General features: G+C 41.7%; 1 protein-coding gene across 2 annotated transcripts in view; it reads right to left on the reverse strand.

Annotated features, from left to right (window-relative positions):
- Positions 1-7,212: 7,212 nt before the first annotated feature.
- The window catches only part of RCBTB1 (RCC1 and BTB domain containing protein 1), a 49,012-nt gene continuing 40,472 nt past the window's right edge, over positions 7,213-15,752 (reverse strand). For both annotated transcript variants that reach the window (XM_069758864.1, XM_069758863.1), the window contains 6 exons: positions 13,326-13,465; positions 12,164-12,354; positions 11,637-11,763; positions 11,160-11,311; positions 10,048-10,178; positions 7,213-8,650 (listed from right to left, as the gene is read on the reverse strand). In XM_069758864.1, coding sequence (XP_069614965.1) covers positions 8,510-8,650; positions 10,048-10,178; positions 11,160-11,311; positions 11,637-11,763; positions 12,164-12,354; positions 13,326-13,465 — 882 coding nt within the window. In that variant the 3' untranslated portion in view covers positions 7,213-8,509. The remainder of the gene's footprint in view (positions 8,651-10,047; positions 10,179-11,159; positions 11,312-11,636; positions 11,764-12,163; positions 12,355-13,325; positions 13,466-15,752) is intronic.

Raw genomic sequence — 15,752 nt, forward strand, 5'->3', positions numbered from 1 at the left:
TCTCCTGTTTGATACCCACATCAATAACATTAGACCAGAACTAAAATTTACGTTACAACACAGTACCAATAACATCAGTTTCCTAGACACCAGAATTCACAAAAATACGGATGGTACACTTTCTATCAGTGGACTTGGTGTGTAGGTCAATGGAAATAGCCTCCTTCAATATACCAGCTTTCATCCCACGGCTATAAAGAAATCCATTCCAACATCTCAATTTCAGAGGGTCAAAAGGATAGTGACTGATGATAATGTCCGAAACCAGAGACTAAATGAAATGGAGGAGAAATTCTCCCAAAGGGGTACCCAAAGAATCTGGTCGCACAGGCTAGGCATTCAGTCCCTAAGCCCAAAACCTTGACACCGCAAATTCCTTTCGTGAATACTTACCACCCATGTTCAAGGCAGGTTCAGGCCTCGATCCACCGACATTGGAACATTCTGACAAAAAGTTACCCTAAGGTCCCAGAGTTTCAGCAGCCTTTCCTGCCTTGCTATCGGCGCCCCACCAACATTAAGGACAAGTTGGTGAGGGCTGATGTAGGCTCCAGTATCAGGGTGCCCAGACAGACATTTTTACAAACTCAAAAACAGGAAACTTTTCCCGGTTTAAATTGTCTGCAGTGCAATAATGATCAGAAAGGGAACTTGGTTTTTCATCCACATACTGGTAAGGGCATCCCATTACGAGGCTTTTTCACCTGTAATTCCCCCTATGTAATTTACATCATCAAATGCCCCTGTGGCCTGGCATATGTTGGAGAGACTACCCAAGCCATACGTGATCGAATTTCTCAGCATAAGTCCAATATACGATGCAACAGGGATCATCTGCCCCTCCCTTACCATTTTCGGACCATGGGCCATGGTATTGCCCAATTACGTTTCCAGGTCTTGGAACAAGTTGACCAAGGCAGGAGGGGGCAGAGTAGGATCAAGCTGCTCAAGAAAGGTGAAGCATATTGGATTTTCACCCTACAAACTTTGGAACCAAAAGGCCTGAACAGGGACTACGATATGTCCAGCTTCCTTTAAATGTATTTTCTCTTAATGTATACTTTTAAATGCATATGGTCATTTGATTGCTGTAAAATTATCCCATTCTCTTTATTTTTCTAGAATCGTTGATCTTCCACTATATGTCTCTCTTGGCACTCCGTGCTTTACACGGTATAGTATATTAGTCGCTATAGTTTGTATTATCATTTCACACCCAGTGCCTCCCCTCAATCACGCATTCACATCTTGGCACTATATGTACTCCACCCATTTGTTTAGTGCTTTACATATCACACCCCTAGGATCCGGTGCGCAAACTTATTAAACATTTTTACCCCTCCCCGGGGTTTCTTAGTTATTTCCCACTATGGGCAGGCCCCCAGGACTGAAAATGTCCACTACGTAGCCGCTGTCTTAGTACACAGCTCCCCGCTGTTAGGTAACTTCGCACTGTGGGCAGGTTGCCAGGACTTAACATGTCCATTACAGAGCCGAGATCTCAGTGCACAGCTCCCCGCTCACATGACCGCAAGGAAGTGCGGCGTCACGTGATGCACGATCCCCTTTATCAACCCGTCGCTCTCGCTGCTTCTCTTCTGACCGGTAAGCTCTTCTCTCATTATCCTGCAGCAGTCACACTCACTACATTGATAGTGAGTGCAAGCATTTTTTTTTTTTTTTTGACATTCTGCCTCTTCACCATGTAGAGTTTGGGCCACAGCCTTCCATAGCAAATCAAGTTTGCCTAGGAGCCCTCGCACCAGCATATTGGTAAGCGCCTCTTTCCCTAGCGTCCTTTCAGTGTTTTCTCCTAGTACTTACACCATCCTAATTTTTTTCCCCTTACAGTACCACCCCACAGCATTACTCCAGTAAGGTGTTTTTTCGCCTCCTACTTTGTTTTACTCGGCAACACCAGGTGAACCTATATATGCCTCATTACCCATGTAGCATACAGCACCATACTACTCCTAATTAGGCTGTTAACACCTCCACTGGGTTTTATTATTTTCCATCTACTGTTATAGCCATTGGTTGTTGATTGTGTGCGTCTCAACACTATATATGCTTTTTTCTTCAGGCACGTTTCACTGAGCACTAGCACTTCTTATGTACTTATAAGGATGAACTCCATCGTCACCTCAACTCCAACCCACGTGGGAGCTCCACCTTCCTTTTTTTTCCCCCAGGAGCACATATAACCTTTTATTGCATAGCGCAACTCTTTCTTTTTCTAAGTCTATACAGGATACTTACCCCCTGGATAGATTCGACCACTGCAGTAGTGCCCGCATATACGAGGGGCGATCCAAAAGTAATGATAATCAATACTAAACACGATGAATATAGTCAAAAATTTTTTTTATTTTTTTACATAGTCTCCTATCAAGTCTATACATTTAGTCCATCTCTTTTCTAAACTTAGAATTCCCTTAGAAAAAAATTCTTGATCTTGACCCTCAAAAAAATCCCCAACAGCGGTTATCACGTCGCTATTGTCATCAAATTTCTTGCCCCGGAGGTGTTCCTTGAGTCGAGGAAAGAGAAAGAAGTCACTGGGGGCTAGATCTGGCCAATAGGGGGGGGTGTTCCACCAGTTCAAAGCCCGCTTCTTGAATGGTAGCCATGGCAACTGCAGCTTTGTGAGCCGGCCCGTTATCTTGGTGAAACAGCACTCCAGCCCGCAGTTTGCCGCGCCTTTTCTCCTTGATAGCCTCCCACAATCTTCTTATTTGTTCTGCGTAGTAGGAGCCCGTAATAGTGGCTCCCTTCTCCAAATAGTCCACCATAATAATTCCTTCATCGTCCCAAAAAACGGACGCCATAACCTTCCCTGCTGAGCTTGACACTGAATTTCTTCGGCGTTGGTTCGTCGGCTCGTTTCCACGTCATCGATTGTTGTTTAGTTTCGGGATCAAAGTGGTGGATCCAGGTCTTGTCCATGGTCAAAAAACGTGACAAAAAAAATTTTCCTTGTCTGCTAGGAACTTTGAGATTTGCTATTGAAATGTCAACTCGTTTCTTCTTTTGCTCGTCAGTTAACATTTTTGGCACCCAACGCGCGGAGACCTTTCTCATATGCAATTCTTTTGCAAGGATTCTTTGAATACTGCCATATGAGATCCCTGGGACCTCAGCTACATGCCTGATAGTCACTCTTCGATCTGCCAATACAACTTCAACTTTTTTCACGTTTTCTTCATTGAGGGACGTGGATGGGCATCCTTGACGATGTTCATCTTCCGTCGATGTTCTTCCCAGCTTAAATTCCTTGGCCCAGCATGCAACTGTGGAATATGGAGGAGAAGAGTCCCCCAATGTTTCCACCAAGTCGCTGTGTATGTCTTTGGTAGTCATTTTTTTCAAGCAGAGGTATTTGATGACAGCTCTGAGCTCGTTTTTTTCCATTTTGATGTTCACTCCTCGGCAGTTCATATTCAAATGAATGTAGCTCCCGGGAATCATGGTCTATTTAAGTGATTTTTTTTTTTCCTGGACTAGTGGGTACCTAAGAGAGAAGAAAACATTTTATTTTAATTTCTGTGTGCAATAGAAATAACCGATCATTACTTTTGGATCGCCCCTCGTATTTTCTATATACTCCTTATGTAACCTTTGTATATACTTTTATTTGTTTATTGAGACACTTTGTTTTCCTTTTGATGTTATATGTGATATTGCAATTGTACTGTGACACCAGGCAGAGACAAAATATTTGTTCTGTATTCTCTCTTGATATTTCTGTATCAGATAAAATGGAATTGTTCTGAGGAAGGTCCATTGGGACCGAAAACGTTTAACAGCATCTGTTGAATCTGTGTCTGGATGTACAATAAAAAAAAATAAATAAAAAAAATCAACAAATTACCACTTCATAACTTATTTGAGTGCCAAGTTTTTGTTATATATTGATTCGTGGGTTGGATATCCTACTTGAGCACCAGCCTCTCACCTATTGACTGAGTGCCGTGTTTGTGTACAGGCCCGAGGAAAGCCGGGACCTAGATTTGTGGCAAAGGACCGCTGGAGCGTGGGGACACAGGGGCCTCAAAACGCAGCGGTGGGATACCTGGTGCCCCCGCTACCGTCAGAAAAGGCAGGGAAGGCTGCCGAAGCTAAAAGCTCCTTAAAGCTTCAGAATGGATGGCTTAAGGGGGAGCCGCAGGTATTTAAGAAATAAAGGGAGAAGGTCAGGACCTCTTTCTTCTTATCTTCTTTCTGACTTCGCTGGACCCTGGGAAGAAAGAAAAGTACCTCCCCGTCCAGCATGGATCAGACGTCTTAAATCCTGCGATGTGGGACGTCCTCGTCTCCTCAGACTGACAGGCTCTGGTGGGCGAATGGGTGGGAGACGGAGGCAGGCCCTGGTACGAATCACCTCAACACGCTTCTGTGTTAGGGGCTGGGGTCCTGCCGACCAGACGTATGAGGATACGGGGTGGCAGTACACGCCGTACTCAGTCTCTTTGTGGGAGTACAGGTGTAACTGTTCACCCTGTATCCCTCCGTGGTACCTGAAAGGAAACGATGCACATTGAGGTAGATATGGGTCTAATGAAAGACCTGTGTCCACCTCCTACTGACACTAAGCTAAACTGAATATCCTACTTCCAGTTGGTGGGGTGTACACTGCAAAGGAGGAGCCAACTTTATTTGCATAGTGTCAGCCTCCTAGTGGCAGCAGCATACACCCATGGTTCCTGTGTACCCCAATGAGGTGATAATTTCTCTATTTGTTTTTCACCCAAAAATTAATGTGGTTGCATAAATATGCACGCCCTTAAAACGAATACTTGAATGATTTAATAAATTCTAAATCATACCTCAGTCTGGAGTAGGAGGCCATCAGCATGGCACAGCTAGAATTGGGAGTCTTTGCCCTCTTCCTGGCAGTAGCACTCTAAATTTGTCTGGTTGCAAGGACTTCAGGGCACCCACAGATTTTCAATTGCATTCAAGTCTGGGCCATTCCAAAACATTGATCTGGCAAACCTATTGTTGATTTGGAGGTATACTTAGGGATATGGCCTGCGTTTTAGCAGAGTACTGAATGTTTTGTTGCAAAAGTGACTGATGTTTCGTACTGTTCATAATTCCCTCCTCCTGGACTAAAGCCCTGGGTAAACAAGTTGCTTCACTGTGGGTACACATTTTTGGTGATGAAGTGTTGACTTTGCACCAAATATACCTTTTAGCATTATGGCCAAAAAGTTCAACCTTGATCATCAGACCAGAACATGTTTCGTCACATGCTTTTGCCTGACATTATGCAGTTGTCAAAACCTAGCCGAGCTTGAATGGTTTTCTTTAAGAAAAGTCTTCCTCTTGACACCCTACCCCACAGGCCAGCCATAAGAATATAGGCGATTGGAAGATTGTGTACTTCCCATTACAGCCAGTACTTGCTGGAAACTTCTTAAACTTATTTTTTGCAGTACTCTTGACTTAATCAGTTTGAGTGATGGCCAGTTTTAGGACACATGTGCCACATTTAAGCCACTATATGTCCATCTATAATTGTTCATTGTATATCTAGTGCCCCAGAAGGTTTTTTGTACCTTTTATAAGCCATTTAGTTGAATGGCTTATACAACACCAAAAGAATGTCCCTGTCGAATGTTATTGCAAAAGCCATTGTCTGTAAAAAACTTTCAAACAAAATGTCTGGAAAATCCCTCTAGAACCGCTAAACTTTATATGTGGTTAATCAGAATCACCATTAATGATGGCAGCCGTGTACAGACTACTACCACTGTAATTAAAAAGTAATCTGTCACCCCCTGGATGATTTTTCTTTATTACTATGGGCATACAGGTATTTGAATGGATAAACCAGTCTGACCTGTAAGCAGCCTCAGAGCTGTGGTGTAGACATTGAGAAGTTGATTTACAATCTTCTATGTTAAAGATTTCTTCCAGGCTCCATGCCTGACTGGAAGAAATCACTGCCTACTGACTTCATGTATAATCACCACCCTCCAATCATCATCATACTGACCTGGTGGGCATAGTAATCCCACCTGTCCATCTAGAAGCAGTAAAGCCGCACAGCTGCAAGAGTGTCCAGGATCAGCCGCGGTTAATTCAAAGCATATTATATTGCACAGGAGCCCGATATCCAGGTCGAGGTGCTCGCATGAAAACAGGTTCAAAACCAATGGCAGCATACAGAACAAAGCGGCAACACTCACCGGTCCAGGTGTGGTTTGAATCCTTTATTTAGAAAATACAAAAAGACAGTCATCTTCACGGCTCGGGACAACAAGCAGGGAAGGAGGTGAGCAGGATGTGACGATGGCCATTTCGCGCCAATAATAGCGCTTCCATGGGTCTCCACGTGGAAGCGCTATTGTCAGCACGAAAAGGCCATCGTCACATCCTGCTCACCTCCTTCCCTGCTTGTTGTCCCGAGCCGTGAAGATGACGGTGTCTTTTTGTATTTTCTAAATAAAGGATTCAGACCACACCTGGACCGGTGAGTGTTGCCGCTTTGTTCTGTATGCTGCCACAGTAATCCCACCTATGCGCTGTGAAATTGTGCGGTTTTGCAAACCCTGTCCACCCTTGTATGGGCAGGGTTTGAACTGATCTTCTCTGCAGGCGCCAGAGCCTGTAAGAAATCCTTAACAAAAGGTTGTAAGTCAATTTCTCAATGTCTACACCGGAGCTCTGAGGCATACAGGCAAGACTGGTTTAACCAAGTACCTGTATGCCCAAAGTAATAGATAAAAACTGTCCAATTCTGAAGATGACCACGTCTCCAATTATAAGAGTGTTCACACTTGCACAGCTACATTTTAATTCCCCCCCCAAAAAAAAAACAAAAAAGCAAAAAAAAAAAAAAAAGTTCAGTAGGTTTCACAATGAAATTAATGATCTGTACAAAGACTGACAACAAGTTATTCTTCTTGCAATGTTTTCTTTACATGACATACCTGGCATTTTAACATTGGTGTTTAGACTTTTTATACTGTATAATCTTCTCTGTACATAGGTCTCTTATTTTGCATGATTTCAATGCATGTGATCGTGCAGGGAGACATTGGTGTTTAAGGTTACACTCCCACCGGTTACTGTTTCAGCATTATTGATCCTATGTTCCATTTTTATTCTGTTAAATATCTTGAAGTCTTGAACATTTGTACGATTCAAAAAAACAAACTGTTCTTACCTTGTATTTATAGGACTATAAAGTCACTTATTGGATACTTTTTGGATTAATATCAGACAATGCTTTATTAAAAATTTATACAGTAATTCTACAAATAACTGAGTACTGTACAAGTACAGGCACTTTAATATGCCGTAATAGTGAAATATAATACAAACATGAAAAGCAAACAAAACAAAAGCATTACAAAATAAAAATTGCAGGGAAAAGTGGAAGTGACCATTTCCACTAGATCTGCCTACTCAAAATTGACCATTCTAATTCCATGATGTCTTACAGCCTATTTTTCAGATCTAATGATTAAGGGAATCGGTCAGTAAGATTAACCTTCCTAAGCCATCTATACGGGTATACAGGTCATAGCAAGATGAATAAAATGATCATTTGATATCTGATTAGATGTCGTATTTGAGAAAATCATGTTTTCCTTTGGGCTGGACACATCTCTGCTAATGACACTTATTTAAAATAATCTCTGGAGGCAGATTCTCAGGGAGATCTATGATCCACCCATAGATCTTAACAGCTCATTTAGATATAAGAAAAATATGGATATCTGTGCAATGAGACATTGGGTCAGAGATATGAAGGCATCAGGTTATTCAGCTTTCCATTACCTGCATGTACATATAGATGGCTTAGAAGGGATTCTGTAAGATAATGCCATGTGCTATATATGATGCAATGAAGTTTTTGCTGTAGTGCCTTAAATGGTTTAGACATTTCAAATCTTAAGTGCAAGTATTAAGATAGAAGATAAAATACTGTCTCAATACAAAAGATTGTCAGAACTAAAGGAGCAAAAATATATAAATACATCCAGTTTGGCCATTGTTTCAGCTGGACCTGGGCAGCATTTACGACGTCAGCAATCCTCAGTCCGGCATCCTGGGTACCTGTGATTAACAGGCCTCCACAATGTCATGTCCGCTTTAAGCAGAGGCACCCAGGATTCCAGACACAAGTTTGTCAAAGGGAAAAATAAAAAATCCTACCCTGAAAGACTGAACACCAGATTGTAGTTTGAATCCTTTTGCCCAATTCTAGTCAGATTACTTTTAAAGTTAACGTTCAATGAACTGAACAAGACCATATCTGCAGCCTGTGCCACATTCAGTAGGTACTTCGGATAAAATTAAAATGGCCATTCTACATTTCTACACATCTACAGTAAGCTATATACAAAAAAAAAAATCCTAAAATGCAAGTTTTAGTTTGATCCTTCATTTAAATAGTTAACATACTTGTGCTACTCAATTATTTTGGATACAATTAAATTAATGCCCAACTTTGAATTAAAAATATAGAAATATGGCCTATACAGAACCAATAATGTCAGTTCTTAAATCCCCCACATTGTCCGGCCTTCACAATAAAGTCCTTAAGCAGCATGCCATCCATTTGCCAAAAAGCCATAGTTTGCGTTACTCCTGTTAGATGATTGACACAAAATTTGAAGCAGAAATCTTCCAAATCCTGGAAAAAAAAAAAAAAAATCAATTCATAGGCGAACTTTAAAGGGGTTTTCTAGATGTATGAGAAGTCAGTCACTGACTGCAGATTGCCAAATCATGCCAATGACTCCCCAGTGCAAGCGGTCACAAGACTACTAGTCTCATCTGATGCCATCTGGGAGGGATGATACCTGCCCTTCCCTCCAGAAGTTTCTTGGATACCAGATTTGGAAGGATTTATACAATGATGGGCAAAGGGAGTAGCCTAGAATACAGGATGTATGTGGAATAGCAATTTACATATAAATTACATCACGGCTGCAAAACCTACACTCTGCGGGACACATGTAGCCCACAATGCCATTCTTTGTGGTCCCATCAAATCCTCAGAGCTCAGCAACTCAAACTACAGGAACTGTTGCACTCAGTGTATGGTCATCTTGATCGCTTTATTTACTGCCAAGAAGTTTGAGAAGAGAAACCTGTCTACAGTAGACGTTCCAGATATGGAACCCCAACGTACTAGATTATGGCATATAGCACTGTTGATATATTCCTCATATCAAAATATAAACCAGAGAAGAAAGTCAGCAGGCATGTAACAATTGGTGTAACAGGAGCAAAGGAACAAGGCAAGTAAATCCAGCTACCATTAACATCTAAAAAGTTTAGAGAAACGTTAAAACAAACTGCAACTACACAGTCACTGTAAAAGCCAATGCATTTCAGACGCTGATGTTCTTAATCATTGCAATGACTACTTGCGATTGTTTTCAGCCCTTAATGTTCCTGGAAGCTGGATTTACTTTCCTTGTCAATATCCAAATACTCCTACATTTTCTGAGGCCCTTGGTAGTGGTACCTACAATCACAAAGTTTGGCACTCTGACCTTAAAAGGTTGTGCACTTCTGAGCTACATATATCGCTAATTGGGTGACAAGTTATTAGTTTAGGAGACGTAGATGTGAAATGTTTACAGTGTGGTTTCCTCCACAAATGAGAGATTATAGAAAAAAAAAAAAAAGTGTATGTTTCCCATCCGTCATGAAACTACTTAATATCCATCTTGTCTGAGATTTAGTTAACTGGGCATAAGGTGATGCTTGGTGGATTCTGTTTTGTAATGGGTTCTCCTGTTCTATGTCTCCGGGAAATGTTGCTCACATGCTTAAGAAATGAACTGCCTTGAATTTTTTTTTTCTAAATAAAACTACAAAGTCAAATAAAAAATTTTTACCTAAGAAAAAAAAAAAAAAACATACAACGTCTACAGGTAGTGTGTTTGTACTCATTTTTTGCAGGCATGTTTTCATAATCCTGTAGACCCATCATACCTTGACCACAGCACAAAACCAGGATTGGCCATAATACTCGTCCTCAGAAAACAGGGGGCTCTATACAGATAACTGGGGATTTACCTTTGCCTCATACCGGACTGCAGCAGAGTGTAATAGGAAGGCGTTTTCCACCGTTATCCCTCTCTTGATGATATGCTGGCACAGTTTCTTTAATCTGTTTTCACAGTAGGATGTTGCAAGATCTAATAGTCCTGAATGTAAAGCGCAGAAATGTATAACATTAGCTTTGTACCAGCCCAATGTATACAAGACACTGCACTTGGCATTTTATCCGACATTACTTCCCATTTATGAAAATTGATAGACTAACAGTAATTGGACTGTATGAACTAACTTGTGCTGCGAATCTAGGGCAAGATATACACACACCATTAAAAGATTAAAAGGGTTGTCCATTCCAAGTTTATTATGAATCCCCCAGTGCCCACACTGCACTGCAGACATTCGCCAGCCTGAGCCAGGACCCATGGGCATGTACGAGCTATACATACTCCCGGCCAGGGCCCTTCCAGGAGGTGTGGCCTCGTTCCATACACCTGTATGGACCACAGCTGTGCCTCCTAGTCAGCCACTAGTTGGGCTCGGCCTTGCTCTACACAAGTGTATGGAGCGAGGCTGCATTCATTAGACTGCTCTGGCCAGGGGTATATAATGCACACATACTCAGGTCCTAGCATAGAAACTGGCAAATCCTTGCAGCACACAGTGCGTGCACTGGGTGGATTCATAAATCTGCACCCCTGTAATAGAGCAGGCTGCCATGCCATTATTTTCAATATGACAAACCCAATAAATCAATGATTTATGCAATGTTTAAAGGGAACTCCGCAGTGGGCAGTTTTATACACCGCTCAGCATTCTGAGCACTGCCGAGATGCATGCATGATTGCTAGGAATAGTGCACTATTCCTATAGCAGGTATCTGTAGGCACAACGTCACACACTCAGTTATGGCTGTTGGCAGCTCTGAAAAAAACATTTCAAGGCCCAGCAAGCTAGAAACATGTCAGCTTTTTCTTTAGTTACCCGCAGATTTGTGCGCTGCTGATGAGCAAGAGTTATGGCCACGCATAGCATGTGACTGCATTCACAAAGGCACCGCTGATCATTACCAAGATCAACCAAGTGCAGTATATGTTTGGCCCGGATCTGTCCTTTAAGCCATTTTATACCTATAGCATCTTCTGGCGGCAGGTCCACTGCATCTGTGTACAAGTACTGTAAGAAAGCATAGTATACTGGGTAGGAAAACTGGTTAATTTCTATGACTTCTTTGGAGTTTTCATTCCAATGAGATTGGAACATTGTACGGAAGTGTTCACATCTGTAAAGAGAAAAGCCAGTCATTCACATAATCCAGTAATGTGGAAGAAGCCCAGCCATGACATGGGCATTAATGGTGGCTTGTAGAAAGGACTCAAGGACAATTCTAAGAATTATCTTCCAAGAAATCTTAGTAGAGAATAAGCATTTAGTTGCACAGTGACAATTATAAAGCAGTAATAGTGATGACAGAACAAGAGCACGTCATTTATCGACATTCATCAAGTGTGCCTGTATTCGGGATTTCAGAGTGGTAGAACTCGACAGATCGCACATAGCCCCGACCTCACCACATGGTCTCCATGTTAGATCCATGTAAACTTCACCTTATTTTTAAGACTGCTTTATGGACATGAATATCTTTTCCTTCCAAACGGAACTTCAAGTCTGCTGTTTCTTCACTATCAAACTCCCTCTTCAGTGACTCAGCGACTGTTAGAAAGTCTTCAGGTTCTAGATTTAACATTATGAATAAAAGTAATACCTTATTAAACAGCAAATCTAATGAGCACACTAATTGCCATTATCATAGCAAATAACGGAGTTCTGATGAGAAAACAGCGCACATAAACGGGAATTCAGTTTTATTATAAAAAGTGACAAATGAAGATCTCACCAAATGATAAGTTATCTAGATGCCAGTCTGGTCAGCAAAAAAACTGGTAAATCATTTTTGTTTATGAAGCAAAGACATTCAACAAATTTACAAAACAGGGGAGACCTATGTAATGTCTTACAAAAAATATCAGATAAAAGAGGCATGAGGGTCTTACTTGCAAGCTTACAATATGAGGAAATGTCCAAGTACAGTTACAAATTGTCAAGTCTAACCTTTAGCACAGCCATGACATACCTACAGAAAGCACACGCCACATGACTGGTGGGTTTGAAAAACAAGCAAACACATCGTCTGTACAAGTAAAGTTTGTGAGATGAGGAGCGAGGATAATCTGGCCACGACATGGACCCCACATGTAAACTTGGCCACTTTGTGACTTGGCAGATGAAGTGTGAGATGAGTGACAGGCAGCAATCTCCACTATTCTGAAAAAAAAAAAAAAATACACAAGACTTATTTGCTCCATCAAGAAAGTATTAACATAAGAATGTAGTTCTACAGTATTCTTAAATAGGTATTTGAATTATGTCACTTTACAGGGAGTTTGTCAGCACAAAGTTACTACTAACCAAGCACATGTGCACGCTAGAGATGGGCAAACACCTGGATGTTTGGGTCCGGCAGGTTCGGCCAAACAGTTACAAAAAGTTTGGGTACCAGAACAGTACCTGGACCCACCAAACCCTTCACTTAAATGTAGGCCGGAACATGCAGTGTTTGCCACGCTGTGCTTTAGCAAGGCTGGTTGTCAAAAATGGGGAAAACCCCACACAGATTTTTTTTTTAGAAAATTAATAAAACACAAACAAGTCGGTGGACCCCTTTACTCTTGATGAGCAGCCTTGCCAACAGTAACAGCTGAAGGATGCAGTCCCCAGCTGTGAGTTTTGCCCGGCTGGGTGAGAGCTTCACTTAGTTCCATATTGCCACTTAGAACCTATGTGCCAAGATAGTATGGCACATACTATGGATAGTATGTTTTATTGAGCATAAGACTACATTTCTTTTTGTATCAATCTTAAGTGAAAAATGAATTTAAAAGTTTGCCAATAAAAGGCAGGTCTTCAAAGAAGACTTAGCAGGTCAAAAGTGGCCAGTTCTTGCTTTTATTCCCACTACTCCCTTTAGTATTTGGGTTTTCGTTTGTACACAATTTTGCCATACAGTTGTAGGGATATAAGTTTTTATTTAGTGCCATTTATGATCCTTACGAAGGTGTCTGATCTTCATTACCCTGTGAGGCATGCCCCCTTAAAAAGACCCTAGAAATGTGCACTATATAAAGGGGCCAACACCTCCGTGAGTAGCGTGAATATTATAAGAAAAACTGCTCACTTGACATTGCGACAGGTCCTCTAAAGGTGTGGACAAGAACATGTGCTCCAGTATACTATACCTTTCATTCGTCTCCACTCTTACTGGAGAAAGCTGGTTGCTTTTGTTACCGATACCCAATTGGCCATTTGTGTTGGCTCCCCAGGAGTAGAGATACCCTTGATCAGTCAGCCCCATGGTGTGACTGTAGCCACATACAATCTAGAAAATATGGACAACTTTACCAAAGCAGATAAAGCCCTCAAAACTATGCACACAAGAAAAGCTTAATACTACCAGTTTCCAACCCATAGCTTATAATTGCTTCAGTTAGACAGCATGACCGTAAGCAAGTTTGCAAATGACTTGCTTTGAATATTTGTTGCCACGCTGCTGTGAGCCTTTATCTTACAGAGTACAGCTTGTTGTTTCCAACACTGGCCAAGTAAGCACAGTACTAACTTTCTAAGAATAAGTTAATGCCCAAGATCCCAGTGAGCCCTCTTACCCATTGATTTCTATACAGCAGTTAGGCCATGTTCACATGTCGAGTACTGATCAGCTTGAACAGATCCAATAGCAGATCTGCTAAACAGTCATCCATTTTTCTCATTTGTAATGGTTCAGTTTTTTGCTTACCGAATCCAGAAACCAATTTTTTGCTTACTGGATATGGCAAGCAAAAAAAAAAAAAAAGGACCAGTTATAAATGAAAGGAAAACAGATCTGTTAATTAGCATAGACGTCAGTGTTGAAAAAAAAAATGCAGTAGGGATCAGTTAAATTACAAAAAAAAAAAAAAAGGACTAGTGGTGTCCGCACAACTTTTGTTCACAGATTGCTGCTGGATCCATTCTAAAGGTACCTTCTCACATAACGATATTGTTAACGATATCGTTGCCATTTGTGACGTAGCAACGATATCGTTAATGAAATCGTTATGTGTGACAGCGACCAACGATCAGGCCCCTGCTGGGAGATCGTTGGTCGCTGAATAAAGTCCAGAACTTTATTTAGTCGCTGGACTCCCTGCTGACATCGCTGGATCGGCATCTGCTTTCCGGCTCACAGCCAGTACAGGAGGAGTGCAGAGCACAGCGCTGGAGGACAGACAGCGGTAGGTAAGTATGTAGTGTTTTTTTTTTTTTACTTTTAGCATGGTAACCAGGGTAAACATCTGGTTACTAAGCGCGGCCCTGCGCTTAGTTACCCGATATTTACCCTGGTTACCGGCATCGTTGGTCGCTGGAGAGCGGTCTGTGTGACAGCTCTCCAGCGACCAAACAGCGACGCTGCAGCGATCCGGATCGTTGTCGGTATCGCTGCAGCGTCGCTAAGTGTGAAGGGGCCTTAACTGATCACTACTGGGCATGTGAATGTAGCCTCAGCTACTCCTAGTCAGCTCCTAATCAAGCTGCTTTTATCAGTTCTGCAAAATCACAATACCTTGGACCCTTCACGGCAGCTCTCGCTTTCCTTGGCCATATGAATGTTATCTTTTTATGTAACTATATAGTGATACTAGTGTACACTTAATAGCTGAAGCAAACAAACTCACACCTCATCCCCAGCAAGCAGAAAGTCAGTAGACTGTAGAGCCGTGAGCTGCTGAAGTAAACTGTTTAACCCAGCCATTTTTTGTTTAAGCACTTTCTCATCTGCCTTCATTTTTTCTTGCCATATGTGAAGGTTTGCTTTTAGCAGGCAGAATTTTAGCTTACAAACTTTTAAGTATAGTGACATGAACCCCCTCTCCTGCACAATTTTGGGTTTTGGCTATGTTGCATACGCTGCAGTAAAAGTGACCAGGTCAGTACAATTAAAACAAGTTTTTTTTATATATTTTAGGGGTTAAAATGCTTCAGAATGTTACATTTTTGTTTTAAAAACACCGGATTACGTACCGGTAATGCTCTTTTATAGAGCCACGACAGCACCCACTTGAGAGAGGGGATCTGCCCCTAGGAACAGGAAACCCTATGGAGAGATAAAAGGGGGACAAGTCAGATGAGGAAGACAAGTCCAATCTATAGTGATTATAGAAGGTAGTAGGAGAAGACCAGGTTGCGGCCTTACATATCAGTTCTATTGGAACCTCCGCTTGTTCAGCCCAGGATGATGCTATCGCCCGGGTGGAATGTGCTTTTACGGTCTCAGGTGGATTCTCCCCTTTGGATGAATAGGCCAGACATATTGCATCCCGAATCCACCGAGATAAAGTACCCTTCGTGATTCCAGCTCCTTTTCTATGACCCTGGAAGGAAATAAAGAGAGCCCTGCTCTTCCTCCAGGCACTAGTTCTATCTAAATAGGCTATTATGGCTCTCCTCACATCTAATGTGTGGTACTTTTGTTCTTCCTGATTTGTAGGGTTATCAGAAGGAAGGAAAATTTCTTGCGATCTGTGAAATTTAGTGCATACTTTGGGTAAGTAGGAATGGTCTGTCTTTAGGACAACTATCTGGAAATATTGACATAAGAGGATCTATCGATAGTGCCTGTATGTCAC

This window comes from Ranitomeya imitator, chromosome 3 (assembly GCF_032444005.1).
Source record: "Ranitomeya imitator isolate aRanImi1 chromosome 3, aRanImi1.pri, whole genome shotgun sequence".
Classification (NCBI taxonomy): domain Eukaryota; kingdom Metazoa; phylum Chordata; class Amphibia; order Anura; family Dendrobatidae; genus Ranitomeya; species Ranitomeya imitator.